This window comes from Lissotriton helveticus, chromosome 5_1, assembly GCF_964261635.1.
Source record: "Lissotriton helveticus chromosome 5_1, aLisHel1.1, whole genome shotgun sequence".
Taxonomy (NCBI): domain Eukaryota; kingdom Metazoa; phylum Chordata; class Amphibia; order Caudata; family Salamandridae; genus Lissotriton; species Lissotriton helveticus.
In genome coordinates this window covers 1,549,471,151-1,549,493,447 of record NC_136065.1, presented here as the reverse complement: position 1 = coordinate 1,549,493,447, position 22,297 = coordinate 1,549,471,151, and the positions used below count along the sequence as shown (strand labels likewise).

At 42.8% G+C, this 22,297-nt stretch overlaps 1 protein-coding gene across 4 annotated transcripts in view; it reads right to left on the bottom strand.

Annotated features, from left to right (window-relative positions):
* Positions 1-22,297, bottom strand: part of RBBP5 (RB binding protein 5, histone lysine methyltransferase complex subunit) — a 256,733-nt gene that overhangs the window by 36,204 nt on the left and 198,232 nt on the right. Inside the window, exons 11-13 of one of the 4 annotated variants that reach the window (XM_078644629.1) lie at positions 18,835-18,904; positions 15,623-15,852; positions 5,439-5,630 (exon numbers count right to left, since the gene is read on the bottom strand). In XM_078644629.1, coding sequence (XP_078500755.1) covers positions 5,439-5,630; positions 15,623-15,852; positions 18,835-18,904 — 492 coding nt within the window. Of the gene's footprint in view, positions 1-5,438; positions 5,631-15,622; positions 15,857-18,834; positions 18,905-22,297 lie in introns of all 4 variants that reach the window. The other 3 variants (XM_078644631.1, XM_078644628.1, XM_078644630.1) reach the window with 3 other exon arrangements.

The following is a 22,297-nucleotide window of genomic DNA, read 5'->3' as shown; positions in this document are numbered from 1 at the left end:
GTCTACGGCGTGTATTGAAAATAACCCTTTGTTTTAAATCACTGAAACGCTGTGGCCAAATAAAGGAGGCCAGGAGCCTCATGGAAAACATAAGGCTATGACTGTTTTCAACTGTTGCAGCACTTTATCAATTAAAGGATTAAAGAGGTTATTGCGTCTACTGACAAGTCAATGAAATTGGCCGGAGCCTTCTGTTCTGTCTCTTAAGACTTCAGTCAAACCACACATCTCAACAATCAGGCACAGACCGCACGTTAGTGCCAGTGAGTTCTCAGGACATCTGCAGTTTCTGCTCAATGTCTCCCAGATGACGCAAGGCAAAAATATATATTCCTCATGGGCAGTAATGAGGGATAAAGGTCAAATACATGCCACAGATGCAATTTGTAGCTAACCATGGTCACAATAGCTGTGGCTTATCTGAAACAAAGACTACCATATTGGTAAACTTTATTTCCATTTCATGTTCAAAGTTACAGTGTTACAATCCTGACAAAGCAATAATGGGTCACAAAGCAACTGAAATAAAGAGGTGTTTTTTTAGAAGTACTTGAAGGTCAAATAATCATCTCTAATATTCAGGTAAAAATGCAAGGCAACCTACAGCAGTGTAGCCATGACTGAAAATGCAATATCCAATTGAGCAGTCAACACTGGTATAAAAATATCGAAGAATGATGAAGTGGCTGGTCCAACTGCCTTTGACCTTAACTCAGTAAGGAACTGATTTACACAAGTGGTGCTGTTTTCATCAACGTATTTAGCTAATTTAAAATGAGGGCAAGGAAGAGCACCAGTTATGGCTGGCCATGAAGTACTTACGATCTCCTTTAAAAAATCTATGAAATTAAGATTTAGTCCGCTATCCATGCTAAACAAATGTATTCCAATTTGTGTAGCATAACTGGCGTGGAAGAAAATGTTACTTGTGGCAAAGGTCCCTTTTTGACATGGTCACCCTCACTTTTTGCCTGGTATTCAATGCAATTATGACTGAAGTGCACTGTGTTCCTACTAACCCAGTCCCAGTGCCAGTACTATTTCCTAAAACAAAGTAACTATTCAATTGTTCCCCAATTGGCAAGACCTTTAGCACCTCTGTAACTCCCTAGTAAATGGCACCCCTGGTACCTAGGGCATGGGTACTAAAAAAGGTCCCCTCAGAGCTGCAGCATTTATTGTGCCACCCTAAGGGACCCAATACCAAACTCATGTAGAGTGAAATGGTGCAGACAAAAGTGAAAACACAACATGGCACACTCCCCGTGTGCCATGCACCCAGACACTGCATGCAATATATGTAAATCTCCCCTAGAGCAGGCCTTACAGCCCTAAGGCAGGGTGCATTATATTACATGTGAGGACATACATGCATGAGCAGATACTCCCCTGTGCTGTCTAGCTTAATTGCTAGATAGTACAAGTGAACAGGGAAGCCACAGAGGGCACTGGTCATTACGATTTCCCCAGCTACGTGATGGCTTCACTGAAACCTATAGTGTTTGGTACCACCTCGTATTAATAAAACTCCACTGATTCCAGTGATGGATTTATTAATACATGCACTCAGAGGGTATCTTAGAAGTAGCCCCATAAAACCTACCAGCCTCTAGTGAGCTGGCTGACTGGGCTCTGCCCTGCCTGCCAACACAGATTAGTTCCTTACACCCAGGGGTGACATCCCACGCTCGTAGGAGGTCAGGTAAAATGCCTCCTCCGGAGTAAGGAGTTCACATCTCTTCCAGCAGGATGGATAGTGATTTAGATGATCAGTGCCAGAAGCTTCAAATTCTCTGCTGCCTTTGATGCTCGACCCTGGCTTCCCTCAGACCTGGGAGATGCCACCCCCTGCGGCCTGAGGCACATTTGGTACCAGGACAGATGGGCAACTAGATATGCAGAGAGGCATGGTGCACTACCAGGCCAGTCACACCCCTAAGGAAAGAATTCCTCCATCTTGATTTTGGTGGAGTTGGGAACTCTAGGACAGGATTATGCCCATTCCCCTTCAGAAGTGATCATATAGGGAGTGTAGTGACCCCATTGGTAAGTAGCCTATTAGCTACTACCTTTTACTCCCCTAAATCTAGTGTTTAGGGGAGACCCTGCACCAGAGAGACAAAATCAACTGACTCAAGAAGGAGGACATCGAATGGGCACAAAAAGCAAGAAATGAGGAGCAGCAACTGATTTGGCACCAACTGTGCCAGCCTGTCTGCTGTCCCCGACAATTGCAACAAAGACGACTCATCCTGAAGCTGTTCATCTTCCAAAAGCCTAGGAGGGCTTCCAGCACTGTGCAAAATAGCCTGCATCACCTGTGGAGTAAAGGAGCTACACCGCTGCATCCTGCAGGCACCGATGTGCAAGCTCTGGTTTACCAAACTGCTGACCCCATCCTCACCGACGCAGCAGCCACCCATGAGTAGATGTTCTGTGCTCCCCAGCAAGTAATGAGACGCTAGACCCTCCAAGAGCCCTCCAGCACTAATATCCAGAGTACCAGACCCCTTCCAGCAGCAAAGACTTGTTGGTGGTCCAATCCGGACCCCAGAGATCGACCAGCTGATGAGGGACGTCAGCACCACAGAAGCCATCATAGAGTAACCCAGCTGTCCTGTTGTGAACCCAACTCCAGGTCCTCACCTAAAGCAAGTGTCTCTGACACCTGAAAGCACCTCTGCACCCGAGCCCCACAGCCCGAGACCAAGTGAACTGATAGTGTCCCTAGCACCCAAAGAACCCGAAGACCTGATCTCATCTTTGAGTTCTGCCGGACTATTATCCCAGACCCTGTCTGCAGCCTCTTTCTGGGGGCTCACCGAAGCAGAGTGCCTCTGACCGTCACGACCCACTGGTCAAAGACGATTGCACAAGAGCCCAACAGCCCGAGTCCAGATCAACCGACAGTGCAACTCGGGTATAGAGACCCTAAAGACCCCAGCCCCCCTTTTCAGTTCGAACCGAATGGCCTCCCAGTCGCTGCTTGCAGTTTCTTTTTGCAGGAATCGTTTCCCATTGATTTGACTGTGCCACCAGACACCAAAAAGCACCTCTGCACTCAAATGTCCCAGAGTCGACTGAGGTGTTCTGTTGGTGTTGCCTTGGACCTTAACCTCTACTTACCTTAAGTCCTGAAGAACAGCCCTTTAAGTCATTGACAAGCAGTCCTATAGAGTGTATGTTCTTCTCATAGGTTAACATTAATGCGAAAACAGTATTGTCTATTTAAATGATGAAAACCCATCTTGAAAAGTGCTTATCGGATCAAAAAACTCTTGTGGCCTAAAATAATATAAAAATCCGTGTTATTTTTTATAAATTGGTGTTGGAGTTCTTTATTGAGTGTGCGTCCCATTTATGGATGTGCACAACAAATGCTCAACACTCCCCTTTGATTAGCCCAAGCTACTCAACCACACTCCTACAAAATAGAGCGCTTGGGATTTTTGAAGAAAGCCCTGTAAACCAATCAGGGTTGCCTGGACTTTATACACAGTGTACTTCGTTTTAGTGCACTATTTAGAGAGACAGCTTTCTATATTATTGATATCATACAGAAACGTACATTTCATATATAACAAATGAAAAACTGTGGGGTGTTCTTTTATTTACTTTTTAGTTGTAATTATTTGCAATGGCAAAGCCTGGGACTGGTGGCAATGTCCAGGAAAGCCTGCGCTGCTAAAGACAAATGAACAATATTAGGTATCTGGCGATATAATAGTGTATTCGGTCAAATAAATGAGTAAATAAAAGGGTCAGGTGATCACGGTGATTCTAAGAGTATTATGATTAACAAAGTGCACCTACAAACAAAAGATTTGGTCACAGAAAACGTGAAGCTGGGAAGACTAAAATTCCAGCAAAACATCCTTAATCAGGTGGATGAAGCTCAAGAAGAAACAGAAACCGTAAACAAATTAATAAAGATGTGTTGCCATTCAAAGCAATAATCAAGCCGGCAAAGCTGTGACAGTCAGTGTCTGTGGCCAACTTTCAATAATCTTCTGTTCTGAAAATGACTCACTGTGGACCAAAACGCCATTGATGTAATTGGCAAATTGATCTAACACTTATCTGACTGAGTTGGATTATAATGTACTACAATTGATTAGCTTTAAACCAGTTTTTTGAGGGTGTATGGTCCTTTGGCACCTCTTGGATACGCACACAATCTTGAACTTTTGAACAAGCACTTTTTCCCTCTTTTTTTCTTTCCATTTGCAAGCATCAAAATTAGATATTGCAATTCATTCTCAATTGTTATATCTTTATACAGACCAAATTATATGATGATTTAATGTAATTTTAAAGTCAGATTACACTTCTTGTTTTCTGAATACTTTTAAAGCTTGCTTCAAGACACCATTTCAAACTTATGGTTCTTTCTATCACAGCATTTTGCTTCTAGTGGTACTGACCTGATGTTAGGAACGGAGTAAAATATGTGGAATCAGGTATGCAAACTCTAGTATGTCAGGTACACTGTTTACTTCCTTTTTCGGGGATTAGCGTTATTTTAGGGAGATAAAATAGGCAGATATTCCTCTTATCAGAAGTTGCATGTTACTGGAAACATCTATCAGCACAGAACTTGCCTTTTCTAAAATGTGAGACATATCAGGAAGATGGAAAAGAAACAACTGTAAACAATGCTTGCTACTTTCAAGAAAAGTCATTTAAATAAGCACTAGTCTTTTTTTTTAACGGGGCTTAAATTTTTATAGAACTGTTATATATCTTCAAAAAATCAGGTCTTTGAAAATCCTAGGAAGAACTGCTGGCATGCACATAAACAGTGCGCTTCCAGGTAAGGTGTATTTAGCGTATTGAACAAGCTAGGATGATAGCACTTAATTGAGTCACACTAATGTACTGCTCTGTAAATAAAATAAAAGCAACTATAAATGTCAAATGACTATACTTAACATCTACAGAATATCTCCTTCCGTGGAAGAATGAAGGCAAAAGAAAGATGATGAGTAATTTATAGGGTCTTTCTTCACAGAAACCACTCCACTAAGCAGGTGTTGCAGATGTAACGAATTTACGAACAAATAATGCTTTAAAGTGCCACAAAAGCTTTGTGGTATACTGCTATCGACGATAAAACCTATAGAGACTAGCACTTCCCTAAAATAAAATCGCAAAAAAAATATAAGGCGACACTTTTTTTGTGGAAGCTTATATTGTGCAGGAGTGTTGTTGTTAAAAGTTATAGGGAAAACCTTCTGCACAAGTTTGTGACATGCATACTAGGAGAATGCAGAAGCACACCCTATTAGCAGAGGTCAATTCTGGATTTGGGAGAGATTTAAACATAAACCTGCAGAGCAAATAGGAAGAAAGGGCTAAAACCTAAGTGAAGCAGGATGGTAAAAGGCACAAAGGAAGGCCGCCAAAGCAAGCTGCCACTGCCCAGCCTGGCTACTTACCTGGCACGGGCAGGCACAGCTCCACCTGCACAGTACCCTTCGCTACTCCGTCGAGAGGCAGCCCACGATCCCCCTTGTAGATTTTCGGTTTAAAGGGAGAATCTTTCTCTTTACCTTTCGATCCTTTTGGGCGGCCCCCTTGTTTCTTCTTGGATTTGCCATCCCCCTTGACGCCCAACAGTGGGTGGACTTCTGCGAAGGGCGGAAGGGGAACAGTGAGCAAAACTGCAATATTGTACAAATAGTGCAAAAAAGCAAAAATAGCCCAAAATAGTGAAGTTCCACTCATAAATATATAGCAGAATCAATGGTAACGAAAGATTCTGTGAAATACACTAAACAGGTATTGCATATGCTACAATAAAAGACAGGGTTCATACATGGTATATACGCAGCAGAAGCATTAGAAGTGTAAACCTTGGTCAGGTACAATAGGTACAAGCACAGCCAGCTGCAGTGTCTCTCTCACTTACCTCTAGTTTTCTAAGAAATTATATTTTTACTTGAACTCAGAAATGTAGTCTGTCAGCAGAAATATACTGTGAGTGGGTGGGCTGTTCCCTGACCCCACATGTTGAATAGAATTATGTGAATACTTAAGTACTGGAGTCTAGAAACAGCATTTTAAGTCGGTTTCATGAGAGTTGTGTTTTTACCTCAAAATAACTAGGAAAGGTTGTCAAGGAAGGAAGGAGGTTTTGAGTAAACTAGCCTACTGCTAGATTCACATGCAATGCATCTTTGACGGTCTAGTAGTCAACTTACAAAGCATCTAGCTTACAAGTCTGAAAGTCACTTTGTGGGCGTTGAGCATAGTGAATATGACTTGTGACCCATGATAACATCAACCGGAAGCCAATAATGCCAGACAGTGGATAAACCTTAGGATACAATGTTTCCTTGTCTTGGTACTCTGTTTCTAAGTGAAGCCATTCGGTATTTATCAATACCATGCTCGTACTCATTTTCACTGGTATAGATCAAAGAACACAAGAATAAAGAATCTCCTCAAACTATTAATTCAGGTAACTAACAATATCTTTTTGCGCATGAATGTATTCAAGATTCACATGCTGCAAAACAGCATTTCCAATGATCTGGAGATGGGTGTAAAAAAAGCGAGTGGCTGAAAACTGAATCTTTAATATAGCCATCTTATAATGTATAGTCCATTCTATTATAGCTTTCTGCCTTGCCAGAATGTTAGCATAATTTTAAGTGAATGTATGGACAGAGGAACACATTGTCATTTTACATTTGACCAGTCCAATAAGAAGGTATCACCAGAAAAAGCAAAAAAGTTTTTTTTATTTCTAGTAGTGCACTGCTGTTTCCTAATGAGTAGTATAAGTGCATTCACTGTACAATCCAGGGTGCAATGGTCGATCCAACAGTATTAGCCACATCAGCCACAACAAATAAAGAAGAGATTTGAGTCTTTGTTATACCTCGTGTCTTTTTGATTTAATAGATATGTGCCCACCCCTCCTCACGTATGTGATTTCTTTGTTTTGCAGGTGTCTTATGGTCCTAAGAGAAAGTGGGCAAACCTCAAGTTTGGTGATAAGTTTTGGCACAAACTTCTAGTAAGTACATTTAAACAAACTTAAACCTGTGTGTGTCTCTGTTTAGAGATGCACACTGGATACACCTCATGTAACTATGTATTGATGTCCAATACAGCCATCGCAAGGCGTTCAGGTGACAACATAAACCATGAAGACTGCAGCAGTTCTGCAGCTGTCACCAGAACTGTGAGGTGAGAATACGGTAAAATCACATTAGCCAATATGTATTTTTTATGCTGCGTGTTTGTTATGGGTCAGTTATCTTATTTGTTAAAACAGAGGACAGAAGTGATATAGAAGTGAAATACTGTACTACTCTGATTAGCAACAGTAAAAATAAGCAAACTATACCTAATGATTTATTTATTTGAGGCTTTATACAGCGCGAACATGACCCGTCAGGGTATCAGAGTGCTTTACAGGGATAAACACATTGCGTACAGTATGTAGTTAAAAATGTAGGATTTAGGTGAAAACACTTCGCATTGTTAAAAATAACACATTTTGCATCTACAAAGTGCAGATAACAGAGTGCGCTCCTTAAATTAGAATGTTCAGATATGGTTTCCCTTTCAAAAAACCGCTGCTGATAAAACAAAGGTTAGGGCCAGTGGATTCATATATTTCTGTGGCTTTTATAGCATAGTTACAGATTCATTACACTTGAGATGTAATTTGCAGATTTCAACAAAAAGGACAATGTTACTTACCTAATAAGCATCTGTTCTTGGCATGTAGAGCTGTAGATTCACATGCTTTGCCTTTTCCTGCCATCTATTTTTGGGTCCGGATGTTTGCAAGTTGTTTTTCTTCGAAGAAGTCTTTCCTAGTCACGAGGTAAGGTGACTCCTTCTTTCGGTGATAGTGCGCATGGTCATCAACTTATTGTTAGATTGTTTTCCCGCAAGAGGGTGAGAATTGAGTAAGTAAGAGTAGTATAAAGATGTCCACGCGCATGTATATATGTATGTATATTGAATAACTGCAACAACTATAGGCACCCGGTGAGGTGGGTGGGCACATGTGAATCTACAGCTCTACATGCCAAGAACAGATGCTTATTGAGTAAGTAACATTAGCCGTTTGCGGCATTTCTGCTGTAGATACACATGCTTTGCATAGACTACAAAGCGGTATACTCCCAAAGTCGTGGCAAACCTGTAGTGTTGCAGCTGATTGGAACTGTGTTTTAAGTACTGCTTGGCCTACATTAGCTTGTTTACGTGCTAACACATCGACACAATAGTGTTTGGTAAATGTGTGTGGTGTAGACCATGTAGCGGCCTTACATATGTCAGCTAGAGGAATGTTGCATAAAAAGGCTACCGAAGCCCCAACTTTTGCGAGTGGAGTGCACTCTAGGGGGTATGGTAAAGTTCTTTTAACTTTAATATAACATGTTTGAATGCCTTTAACAATCCATCTGGCAATACCAGATTTTGGGATAGGATTGCCTTAGTGAGGTGGAGCAAATGCAACAAACCTTTGTTTTGTGAAAGTCTTTTGTCCTATCTATGTAGTACAGTAAAGCCGTTTTAACGTCAAGCATGTGAAGAGCGCATTCTGCTACAGAATCAGGTTGAGGAAAAAAAAACTGGTAACTCCACCGATTGGTTTATATGAAAAGCAAAAACCACTTTGGGAAGGAATTTAGGTTTAGTGAGGAGAACTATCCTGCCTTTGTGTAGCTGAAAGAAGGGTTCTTCTAAGGTTAATGGCTGTAGCTTACCAACTCTCCTCAGTGATGTGATGGCAATCAGGAAAGCAACCTTCCAAGTGAGAAAATGTAAAGGGCACTTGTGCAATGGTTCAAAAGGTGGCAACATGAGCCTTGTGATAACGATGTTAAGATTTCAATCTGGGGCAGAAGAAATTCTTGGTGGTATTACCCTTTTTAATCCTTCCATGAAAGCTTTGATTACTGGAACTCTGAATAGTGACAAATGTTGTCTATTCTGGAAGTACGCAGCTACTGTTGCCAGGTGCAAACGAATAGACGAGTAAGCCAGTCCAGTTTGTTGTAAATGTAAGAGATAACAAATATTGTTTTGTATAGAAGCATTTAAAGGATCGATTTTGTTGTGTGAAGGATGTTTGTCTGAGTTTCCAAACCACATGCGGAATGAGCAGGAGTGGTGGAAAAGCGTAGGCAGTTCATCCATAAGGCAATGTCCTTTGAGAATGGTGTAGGAACCTGGAGCCGAAGCTTGGGCATTTTGTGTTTTTGGCTGTGGCGTACAGGTCTATCTGTGGAAAACCCAATTGTTGGATGTAGGGAAGAGAACTTGGGAAATGAAGTTCCACTCGAGGATTTGTGGTCTCCTTCTGCTGAGGAGGTTGGCAATTTGATTGTTTATTCCTGGGAGATGTTCTGCCAGAAGAAAAATCTTGTGATAGATTGCCCAATTCCAAATGACTTGCACTAGTGTCGACAGTTAGAGAGAGTGTGTCCCCCCCTGTTTCTGTACATAATACATAGCTGTTATGTTGTCTGTTAGGACTAGAACAGTTTTGGCTATAAGGTGAGCTTGAAAAGTTTTGAGTGCTAGAAAAACGGCTAACAGCTCTAGATAGTGGATGTGGAATATTTTGTGCTTGTTGCTCCACAGGCCCCGTGTTGTGTAACCTTTGAGATGAGCCCCCCAGCCTGTTAGAGATGCGTCTGCTGTGAGAACGATCTGTGGAATAGGGTCGATGGAAGGCCGTCCTTTGGATACGTTTTGTGGGTTCCACCACTGCAGAGAGCAATAGGTACGGCTGTCTACCAACGCTAGATCGGTTAATTGACCCTGCGACTGATTCCACTGACGTGCCAAGCACGGTTGTAGGGGACGCATGTGAAGCCTTGCATGGAGTACAATTGCGATGCAAGACGCCATCATTCCCAGTAGTTGCATGGGAATGATGGCTGGTAAAGATTGGTTGGGTTTAAAATGTAGCAGCATATTCTTGCTACATTGGGAGAGGCTAGAGCTTTGATTGCGTCTATACTGGATCCTAAGTACGACCGCATCTGTGACGAATGAAAGTGAGATTTTTGAGCACTGATGGTGAACCCCTGTTGATGAAGTAGATCTATTGTGATCTGTGTGTGCTGTAGACAGTGCTGGCTTTGATAAACCAGTCGTCCAGATAGGCAAATACATGAATTTGTTGTCTTCTGAGACAAGCAGCAACTATTGGCAGATATTTGGTAAAAACTCTGGGCGCTGTAGTCACTCTGAAGGGAAGCACCGTGAACTGGTAATGCTTGCATGCTATCACATATCTGAGGTATTTGAGATGAGCCGGATAAATCGGAACATACAAATATGCGTCTTTTAAATCTAGAGTAGACATAAAATCATCTCTTTGTAAAATGGGAGCACCTGTTGTCACCATATGAAAGTATTCAAACAGTATATAATGGTTTAGCTCTCTTAAGATCCAGAATAGGTCTTAGGGAACCGTCCTTTTTGGTGATGAGAAAATACAAAGAGTAAACCCCTGAGCCCTGGTACTGTATTGGAACTCTCTCTATTGCTCCTTTTAGTTAGAAGGACTGGACCTCTTGTTTTAGCAAGTGTATGTGTTCTGGAGATAACTTATGAGATTGAGGTGGGGGATTGCTGGTAAGCTCCAAGCAATAACCATGTTAAATAATTCCAAGCACTCATTTGTCTGATGTTACAGACTGCCAAATGGGGAAATATTGTTGAAGTATTCCCCCGACAGGTGTGGTGTAATCGGGGGGAGCGTGGGCAAGGCACTGTTTGTTGGGGGGGGGGGGGGGGGGGGGAGTTGCGGGGTGTGTTGCCCTTACCCCTATCCTTGAAGTTGTTGCCTCTATAACCTCCTCGAAAAAACCCTTTGGAGGGAGAGAACTGGTTGTTACTTTTGTAAGTTGAGGTATTTTGATCTGGGGATGGGATTTTTGACCTTCCTCTGTACAAGAAGCGACAAAAGAAGTCTCTGTTGGATGTTGTCTGGAGGGCTCCCATAGATTTAGCTACTTCAGTGTGGTTTCTTTATTTTTTGTAACGCCTGGTCTACTTTAGGACCAAATAGGTGTTCCTTATCAAAGTGTGCGTTAAGGATTGACTGTTTGACTTCAGGTTGAAACCCTTAATTCCTTAACCAAGCGTGTCTCCTAAGCAGGATGCTGGTGTTAACCTCTCTAGCTGCGGTGTCTGCAGCATCCAGAGCACATCATATAGAGGAATTAGATATGAGCTTACCTTCATTTACTAAGTCCTGAGCCTTATGCTCATCTGGAAGATATTGGAGCAATTGCTCCATTTCGTCGCAGTGTGCCCTGTCATACCTGGATAAAAGGCCTTGTGTATCTGCAACGCGCAATTGATTTGCGGCTTGAGCAGCTACGCGCTTGCCAGAAGCGTTAATTAACGTTGACTCCTTATCTGGCGGAGGAGCATCTCCTGATGCCTGAGAATTTGCCCACTTGCGAGCATTAGGTACTACTAAGGAATCTAATGGCAACTGTCACTTGATAAAGATAGGGTCTCTAGGAGAGGCCTTATATTTTTTGTCCACTCTAGGAGCCAAGATGTGTGCTCAGACTGGGTCTTTAAAAAATGTAATCAGCATGTCGCATCATGCCTTTAAGCATGGGAAGTGTCTGTGATGACCTGTGTGCGGATGCTAAAGTCTCAAACAAAAAATCTTCTTCTAGTGATTCTTTGTGTAGTTCTACGCCATGGTAATAAGCAGCACTGGCAATGAGTTCTTGGTGTGATCCATTGTCGTCTGGAGGAGAAGGTTAGGCTGGGTAAAGGCCACGATCAGTATACCTTGGGGATCAATTGTGGAATCTGTCCATAGATCTATTGGGAGCTTCACCCCGCCCTCCCCCCCATCATCTGCACTGTCATGGTGAGATTGTGGGGGAATCCTAACGTGTAAACTGCAAAGGATTCTCAGGTGGTGCTGGAGGTGGAGGTGATGGCAGATGGAAAGGACTTGTAGCTACAGATTTTTTCTTCAAGGGGATCTTGTAAGAAGTGTCCTCATCGTGTAGCTTGCGTTTTAGAGGTGGTTTTGTGTGAATATGGGGAGTCTCGGGATTAATATGTAGCCTCTTTTGATTCGGTTCAGGTGTTAACAGAGAAGTATCCACTTTCGGATCCGAAGAGGTCTCTTTGTGTTTTGGCGCTGAGGTTTTCAGTGCAGACAGATGCTGGCCTTTCGGCGCTGAAGATTTTGGTTCCGAAGGCAGCTTGGGTCTCAGCAAGGAGGATCTCGGCTCCCGGCTCCAAGCCGGATTTGTGCTTGGACCTTGAGTGTTTCGACTCGACCTGGTAACGAGCCGGAAGGCTTGACTAGTTGTTTCAGGGCGGTGCCGATCTTTGCCAGAAAGCAGAGGTGGTGCCGAAGCCTTGTGTTTTTTCAAAGTTTGTGGTGGCAATGGGTCTTCGGTAGTCACGTTACCCACAAGATCATATATGGTACAGGACCCTGTTATTTAGAGAAAAAGCTCAGGTATCGGCCAGGAAGAGTGTTAAGATTCTGCTCAAAATCTCTTCTTACCCCACTACAAATCCGCACTGTACGAAGTGGGGGACGTTCCATTTCCTTTCTTGCTCCCGACTGTTGGAATACGTTTCTGTCTTATCTTCTCTCTATCACTGACCACAAATGTTTTCGTAAGGAATTAAAAACATGGTTATTTGATCAGAAATAATGCTGTCCAGACCAGACCGTCAGTCTTTTGGAGTTCGGCAAGTGCCATGAGACCTTATTGGTGATTTGTGCACTCAATAAATTCCTTTGACTTTGTTCCTGCGGCAGTTCTTCGGCGTCGAGGTCTATATCGAGCTCCGAGTCTTGTTTGGAGAAGGCTTCCTCCTCCTCTGCTGCTGATGCCTTAATGTTTTCTTGGCCGGAGTCTTCACAGAAGATGTCCGGCATATCTTCAATGCTTTGACGCTACATCTCTCGATGACGAGCCTGACGATCGCGAAGAGTCTACTTTAATCAGAACGATCTGCAAGGGTCACAATTTTCTTCCTTGTGCTCAGGAGACAAGCACAAGTTGCGCACTTCGTGTGAGTCAGTGCAGAGATACTTTGGTGGCACCGAGGACAGAATTTAAATGGAGTCCGATCCATCGACCGAGAGCAGTTAGGCCACAAAGGCCGTCCACGTAGCTTTCCGATGGAAGGTCGATTCCTTTGTTGAAACGATACGCGGAGAAGTAGGAAAGCGTACAGACACAATACCGTCGAGGGTAGGGAGGATTGCGTGTCGAGGGTAACCCAAAGAACGGTTTCGAACCGGAGCCCAGCAAGCCACATCCGAACCAGATGGTGGGACAAAACAATCTAACAATGGAGTCGAAGGCCATGCCCACTATCACCGAAAGGAGGAGTCACTGTACATTGTGACTAGGAAAGACTTCTTAGAAGAAAAACAACTTACAAACATCCGGACCCAACACTAGATGGCAGGAGTAATTAAAGCATGTGTATTTACAGCACACATGCCTCAAACATATATTTCCAGCACAAATGGATCAAAATAATACTACCCAGAGAAAGTGACCCCATAATTTAGTCCTTTGTTGTCACACAATCCGAGTGGCACTAACAATGTAATGCTCTGCAGAGTGCTTTAGGGGCTGGCGTTACAATTAGTAAAAATGTTGGTAAATCCTCTAGTATTAGACGCTTTGACTGTTGGCCTTTTCTGCAGATCTGTGAAGTTGTTGAAGACACCTACCAATATCGAAGGCGAGTGTGTATCTGTTATCAACTGCCTAGGATACTGGGTACTTTATCTCCGACTAAAAGTAGGACTCCAGCATCTCACTGACTCTACTAGCAATGAGAATAACAATTTGAAAAAAAGAGTCTCTCCTCTATTATAGTTGCCACCACTTTTGCGTCTAAAACAGAGGTCTCCAACCTTTTCTGTAGTGAGAGCTACTTAGGATTGGTGAAAATCATTCTGAGCTAATGTAGGCCAAGCAACTTGTGCATTGTAACCAGAAACCCCTAAGCTCGGTTTCATTGACTTTAAGCCTAATATCCACAGAGCCAGATACTATGGTATGAACAAAATTCTTTGACGAGGGGCACTATGACAGAGATGCAATGTGTGTCACTGAGAGCATGGTCTGTGGGAATGAACGTACATGTGTGTGTGTATGACTGGGATACATGTTTATGGGTGATTAAAGGCCTGTGTCTTATGTACCTGTGGTACAGGGCATACCTGTCACCATATATGCCACCATTATATGTGTAATACAAACATACAACCATTTTTTAAATGGGACACATTTATAATTCAAAAATTGTTTTGTAAAAATGTTCATAATATAAAATATTTTTTCTTCACTTCAAATTTCTCTCATTTAAAAAAACACTGTATTTTACAGTTATATATATAGCACAGTGTCTACTGGTCACTGGGAAAAAGATGCTTACTGTTTGTAAATAGGACACTTTTTTGAAATGGTAAAACATTAAAATGAAGAGTTAACTTAATGATTAAGTTAACTCTTCATTTTAATTTCCTTCCATTTAAAATCATTCAGAAACCCCATTTTATTCTCAACCTTCAATACTGAACTGACAAGGACTTATATTTACGAGTTAAATAACTCAGTGTTTCAGTTCTTCACCTCTGTGCCCCACCCTGGGTCACAAAGCTTAGAGTACTACTCATTATGAGGTCTTGCTATCTGCAGCTTGAAGATAATAATGTAAAATACACACAGCCTTCCCTTTACTTAAAAAAAAAAAATGCAACACATTTATTGACCTGGTGCTTCTTTAAAAATGAACTCAAGACTAGGAGTGATCCTCGAGAATTTGATCAATGGGTCTCTAAATATTATAAAGCCCAACAAGGTATTGAAAATGCTCAGTCACCAACAATTTAAGTTTCAGACTTTTCCCTGTCCCAATGGCTCCGTACCAAATTCACTAAGTTCCGGACTTCAAAAGTCACACTTATTGGGGTAGTGAAGGTATCCAATCACCGAAAAGAGTAACTCTTAATGCTTGTCGATACACATGGTTCTGAATTTGATAGTAGATAAAACAATACAAAACTTCAAACTATAGTGTGGAGAGGAGAGGTGTTACAGACATTAGACAACATTATGATCACACCATAAATCTGGACATGCAAACAAGATAATTTTTCCAAATCCAACTATTAGATGGCAGGGGACACATAGCACATGAATCTAGAATAGTTCCACAAAGGCAACTAAGTACAGCATGGGTTAGCTTCTCACACACTCAACGGTAGCAGTCAGCAGCAGATTAAGCTTTCCTCACACAAAGTGAACAAGTAGAACACAGACACCAGCAATAAAGACTTCACATCCACACAATAGGCACAACACAGGAAGGAGCTGCGCAAAACAACATTTATAACAAGACCAACAGCAATGCACACTATTCTTTCACACAGAAAAGAGGTACAAAACAGTCAGCAGCAAGTCAAGTTCTGCATGTGTTCACAATAAACAACCAGTTACATAAGTGCATGCTTTCCTTATACACAACGAGGTTGACTCGGCAGCAATCTAGCAAAAGAAAGGCATGGCAGCTGTTAAGAGCCTGGATGGCAACGCTCATCTTGGTTGAAGCGGAACGCACTTACCATCATTAGGCACTCCATCTAGCTCAATAGTAGTGGTTTTCGGCTTCTTTTTGGGTGGCTGCGAACCATCAACTGAGACTGGCCTCTTCTTATCTGGGGCCACTTCCTCCTCTCCGACAGGCACTTGACCAGCCTCAGGCACTGGCCCATAGGGGTTCTCCTCCGGATCCTCTACCTCAGGGGCGATAGGTAGGTAGAGCAAGGACTTTAGGTCCTCCAGCTCCTCGTCACTGCAATATACGCAAAAATAATTTGGGTAAAGTCCTCGCTTCACATTGCGGTCAACTAAAAGGCACAAGTCTTGCAGGCAAACTATGAATCTTGTCAGAAGACACACCCTATGTTCAATTTCAGATGACACGCTGCAGAACACCCACGGCAATGCTCGGGCGGAGGAGCACAGCTTTTCAAATCCATGAAGAATATTTCAGCGCCATAATCCATTTACAAATTTACAAGGCCTGTTTGATGTGTGGGTAAGAGACCAATGGACTGTTGCAGTGGTGAGGGGATGCGTCAAAAAGTAGTCCTCCTTAAACAAATGTGTCCTGAAGGAGGAAACTGACTATGTTGTCTGCTCGAAGTTCTGCCGATAAGATATTCCACAGCCTGGCCTCTGACATAAGCCTGCTGCTGATCCGAAGCTTTAGTAGCATTTTATTAAGATGGAGCAAAAGCATACTTTTCCTCCAAAATGCCTTCTGAGCAATTACGATGACCTTAACCCGAATCCTGATTTGAACAGGTAGATAAAATAGGCAAACCAAATCGTTAAGAGATCTGATCCCTGGGCAAACACATACATATCACTCTAAAAGATCTGTTTTGCATTTGGTGACTATAGATGGGTTTGGGTGCTTCTCAAAGATGTTTTGAGTTCCTGGGAGGCAGGTGTTTGCCTCATTGCTGGGTACAGATTCAGGTCAGCTGGGTAGGAATACCAAGTGACAGGTGTGGTTCTAGGCACTGGATATGGTTACCAAGAATTAGATGAGCTAAGTAGGACTGCCAAGGGACAATTGAGCTGGGTAACATTACTAAGAGGATGGACAGGTGTGCTTTTAGAATATAGACACAGTAACCAAGATGTGGGGCTGGTTCTCAACGCTTGGCACATTTAGCAAAGGGATGTACAAGGTTAACAGGGGATGGGACTGCTTTTCAAAACTGGTTACGTTTACGAAGGTAGGGTGTACTACCAAGGCTGGGGAGGTCAACAAATTTCTTAAGGGCAAAGTACTTCCGTGGCCATTGCAGGATTACCTACCAGCACAATGACCATCGGGATGGGGACCAAGATGATAGGCAGCATTACTAAGGGCTGGGTGTGTTTCCCATGGCTACGAAAATCTATCATGTCTATCCAGCTTTCAGTCTGGAACAGGGGTCTCCAACCTTTTCTATAGGGAGAGTTACTTTAGATCATTGAAAACATTCCAATGCCACTTCCCAACATAAGGATTTTGAACGGGTACACAACTCAAACACCTTGACTTGAGTATCCCCAGTTGTGCTTCAGTGAGCATTACAACACTGTTACAATATAACGCCTTAGCACAAAAGGGGAGATAAGCCAAAAAGAAAATGAAGACCAGGAAAGGAGCAAAGGAAAGAAAATGAAAGAAATTAAAATGAATGAAGAAAGAAAAAGAAAAGAAGTAGAAAAACAAACCAGCAGAAATATAGAAAGCAAGAAAGAAAAGAAATCTGCAGAAACATGGAAGAATGAAAGAAATAAAGAAAAAGTCAAACAACAAAAAAGGGAATTAAAGGAAAGGAAGAAAGAAGCAGGAAAGGAAACAAGTCAAACAAAAGAGCAGCAAGAAAAAGAAAAAAGTTCAACCAAGAATAAACAAAATGGAGAGAATGACAGCCAAGGAAGAAGAAAATTAAACAAATAATAGTTACGAAGTATTGAGCATGAAAAAAGTTTATAAAAAGAGCGAGAAAGAAACAGATAAGGAATAACAGGAAAATAGGAGAAGAAAGAAAAAAGTAGAGAGAAAAACGGAAATGAAAGGAAGAAAAGACAAAAGAGAAGGGAGAAACATAAGTACTCAAAACATAGAAGGAGTGAGAAAAGAGGAAACGAAAGAAAGAGGGGAGAAAAGTGAATACAGAGGGGAAAAAGTCTAGAAATAAAAGGACGACAAAGATCCAAGGAATGGGGGTTAAAGAAAGGAGAAATAGAAAGAAGAGGGCTTCCCCGGTCTCGCATAACAGGGTGCACCTTGTGCTACCTTTGGAAAAGGGCAGTTGCATATTTTCAAACCAGCTGACAGGCAAACTGTGGGCTACAGAGAGGGAAGCAGCGAGTTTCTAGTAGCTCACAATTAACCTGTTAGACACCCATGGTCTAGAAGCTAGAGCTACCACACAGCAGTTGTGCTTTATTGAGCAGGGCAATGCTTTGAGAAGCTGGAGTGCTTCTCAGAGAAAGATAAGGCTGCAAATGGGCATGTGTACTTCTCACACCTAAGGAAGGAAGGGATGAGTGTTACTCTGACCAGCAAGGCTAAAAGTGCTTAAGAATGTTTCTCAGAACTGGGAGGATTACCATAGGGGGGGGAAGATCAGTTTTTCGGAGATTTAAATGGTTGCCACGGTGCGGGTGTGTGTCTAAGAGCTGGCAACTATTACTGTGTGAGAAGATGTGCTTATCAGAGCTTGGAAAGCTGACCATGGTCAAGTGAGCTTCTCAGAGCTGTGAAGAAACACCATGGGGTTGATGTGCTTCTCGGAGCCTAATAGGGTTGCCATGGTCTGAGTGTACTTTGCAGAATGGATCAGTTTACATGCTTATGTGTGCTTCTTAGAGTCATGGAAGAAGGGATAAGCCTGTTGTGGGTAGGTTGAAATGGTCATTGTGCTTCTCCATGCGAGGACGGGCTACTATACTCCAGTTGTACTTCTTCGAGCAAAGAAGGGCTACGGTGGACAGGCCTGCTTCACAGGGCTGGAATGATTCCCAAGTAGCAGGTTGATTCTCAAAGATGGAAAAGATTGCTATGGTGTAGGAGTGCTTCTCAGAGATGGGAAAGACTATAATGGGTCAGGTGTGCTCCTCAAACTCTGGGGAAAGGGTGCATCTGAGAGCCAGTAAGAGTTACTTTATGGGTGGTGTGCCTCACAGAGCAGGGAAGTATTACCAATGTACAGGTGAGTCGAGTTTGAGTTTAAAAGTTTCCCAACAATATTCTTAGCTCTTTCACCTGCTGCAAAAAGCAGCAATCGGATCCACACTGGTAACATCCACCTCTTCGTCCTCAGCTGCGTCTCCACCTGAAAAATTAAATAAAGAAATTATGTGTACCCAACCTACAAGGGAAAGCATGGGTATGTACCAGGGTGCTGTATATTTTATTTATGAGGGTTTTTAAATGGACTTGCACCCCCACCCCCATGGGTATCAGAGCACAGAATGTTGTTGGATAAATAAAAGCATATGCTGCAGTAATATGTACAATAATCATCAGAGTGACTGAGGGTGGGTGTCAAGACTAATTATAGTTAAAGATATCAAAAACATAGGTGCAGAAATTCTATATGTATAGTGCAGGTAAATAAGGGTGGTGTATAATTTGGAATAGGATACGGAGAAATGGTTTTGAATGTGGGACCATGAAATTTGTAAGTCTCAATCAGTGTGGAGGCAAGTCCATTCTATGGGGGAAGAAACACAGCAGTTGAGTCCCCCTGAATCATTGGAATGTAGAATAAGATTGCATTCCCATCTACACTTGTGCACATGTTGGGTAATAATTAATATAGCAAGTATCCCGGTTTCTTACTTTGAATTTACCATGAGAATAAGCTAACAGGAGGAGATGGTAACAGGGCCGTTGAGGAGGAAAAAACTAGTTACTTACCTGTACACTATGGTTCTCCAGTATTATCTTTCATAGATTCACATGCTTGTATCTTCCCCGTCGTCATGGTGGGAGTCTCACGGTAAAAGAATAACCATAGCAGTAAAAGAAAAAACTGCCTAGAAACCATAGAAGAGTATATCCTTGGGTAACCACTTATCCTCATGATGTGGCCCAAACAACAGCCAAACAGATGCCAGCCCTGAGATACACCATCCCCAGCAGAGCCACTATACCTCAGATTTCCAACAGACCAAAACTGAGCCACGGGTGAAAACAGAGATACGGGTGGTCTACCTAAGAAGAAACGGGGAGGCGGGCGGGTCGCATGTGAATCTTTGAAATACTGGAGAACCATTGTGTACAGGTAAGTAATTATTTTTTTTCTCCAGTATTGAATCTTTCGTAGATTCACATGCTTGTATCAGAATAGATAGCAGTCCTTATCCTTTGTCTCTAGGGCTCTGCTTTGTCACTTTTTTTTTCTTTTCTTTTTTTTAAACGCTATACTGTATATTTTGAAATTGCTATAACAAGAGACTCATTAAGAACTACGAAACGGTCCTTTACAGCTGTGAAAATGTATACATACACAATTATATATTTAACAAACCATATAGTGAAAGACAAGTACCTTAGTGAAACAGTTGCCGCAGAGCTGCTTGACCCACTGCTGAATCTGCTTTCCACTCCGTGCTCAGACAATAATGTCTGGTAAACGTGTGCACATTTGTCCATGTTGCAGCTTTGCAAATGTCCGTTAGCGAGACACCTGCCGGCAACGCTGTTGAAGCTGCCATCTTCCGAGTGGAATGAGCGCGCACTTGCATGTGCAAAGGTTTTCCTGCTTTTTCATGACATAAAACAATGGCAGATGCAATACCTCTACAAATGGAAGTTCTTGAGAGGGCCAAACCTTTCCTGGGCCCAGAATAAGCTACACGTAGTTGATTTGTTTTACGAAAAGACTTTGTTTTGTCTATGTAGAATTTGAGACATCTCCTAATGTTCAACGTGTGCAGAGATTTTTCTACTGTAGTAGATCGGATTTTGAAATATGTGGGCAACACAATTGGCTCATTGAGATAAAAAGCCGTAGGAATTTTAGGAATAAACTTTGGGTTTGTCCTGAGAAATACTTTATCTTGTCTGAATTGTAGGAATAGCTCCGTAACCTAAAATACTTGGATCTCGCTGACCCTCCTGGCCGAAGTGAGGGCAAGAAGTAAAGCTACTTTCCATGAGATGAACAGCAATTCAGCCTTGTGGACCGGTTCGAACTGAGCTCCCATGAGTTGAGACAAAACCGTGTTGAACTGCCAAGGAGGCGATGGATGTTTAATTGGTGGGTACAGTCTGAACAAACCTTTTAGGAATTCTTTTTTTTTTTTTTTTTTTTTTTTTAAACCTTTATTGAACAATGAAAGCTCACAAATACTGGCCTACAACCCCACGGGCTGGCCAGAACAGAATGGTCAAATAACCAGCATACAAAAAGAAGATCTGCACAGGATATAACATCAGGAGCACTGGCGAAGCAATAAAAACCATCGAGCGTTCAGCAAGAGCAGGATGACAAAGGTTAATTTTCTAGCACGGGGAGGGGACCAAAGGAATAACGGGCCGCATATGAGAATACAAGGGAGGGACCGCGGCAAGCCGCCATTTTATAAACACAACGTAAGAAAATGAAGCCATATAATCAAATCTAGCAAAGGACAGAAACAGAATCAGACCATCAAATAGCGACAGTGGCAACAGTCAATCGTGCTCACTCACCTCCGCCCCTACCCGAACAAAGAAGACGTGGTCAAAAAGCCCCATCACAAAGACTATGCAATACGCACCCCAACGGAAAAAGGGGACCTCCATAAAGGAGGAAGGGAAAGAGGGAGAAAGAGACAACAAAAGGAACACCCGCCAGACCATGCACCCCCAGGGGGAAAAACAGGACAATAAAACCGGCATGCGATATAACAGAAACACGATACCAGAATAGGCAGCGAACCACAATCAGCCACACACCGGAAGAAGGACAGAAAACCCCCGGGGGAGATTCGAGGTGACAGAGTCCCGAAAAAGTGAATACACAAGAGCCATAGAACAAAAAAGGGGAAAATAAGGGGGGAAAAAGACCCCCCGACACAAACAGATCCCCCCACCCACCCCTAAGCCCACCCTGCACCCCTGCAGAAGGCTACGGCCAACCCCCCCCGCAGCGTGCCTGTCGCCCTAAATAGAACCCGAAATTTAGTGGAGCAAGAAAAGTTGGAATTAAAAGACAAAAAAAGGGGGGGGGGGAAGGAAGGGAAAGAAAGAAGGGAGTAAAGACATACAAACATACACACGGGGGAGGGCCAAAGACAGGAGTAAACGCACCCATCCACCCGCCCGGGTTAAAGGTCCAAGTCCTCGGGAAGCTAAAGAGTATCAGGCCAAAGTCCAGGAGCACTAACCAGTTAGACAGAACCATATCAGGACACAGAGACCATCCAAACCGGTCATGAGCTACCGCATATAAGAGTCAGTTTTCATCAGCCCTGACCCTTTTTATCCAAAGCAGTAAGGGTCCGATCCAACGAGGACCCCGCCAGAAAGAACAGAAGGCAGGCAGCAGGAGAGTCCAACGGCAGTCCAAAAAAGTCACAGGAAGAAAAGCACGGAAGATCCAGGAAAATCACAGAATGTAGCAAACGATGCAGGCACAGTTCCAAGGATATGTCCATAAAAACCGACCCATCCGGGCCGGCACAGGATACGTCATCGGGCAGTGGTGATTGAGAGGGACCAGGAGAATCATGAAAGT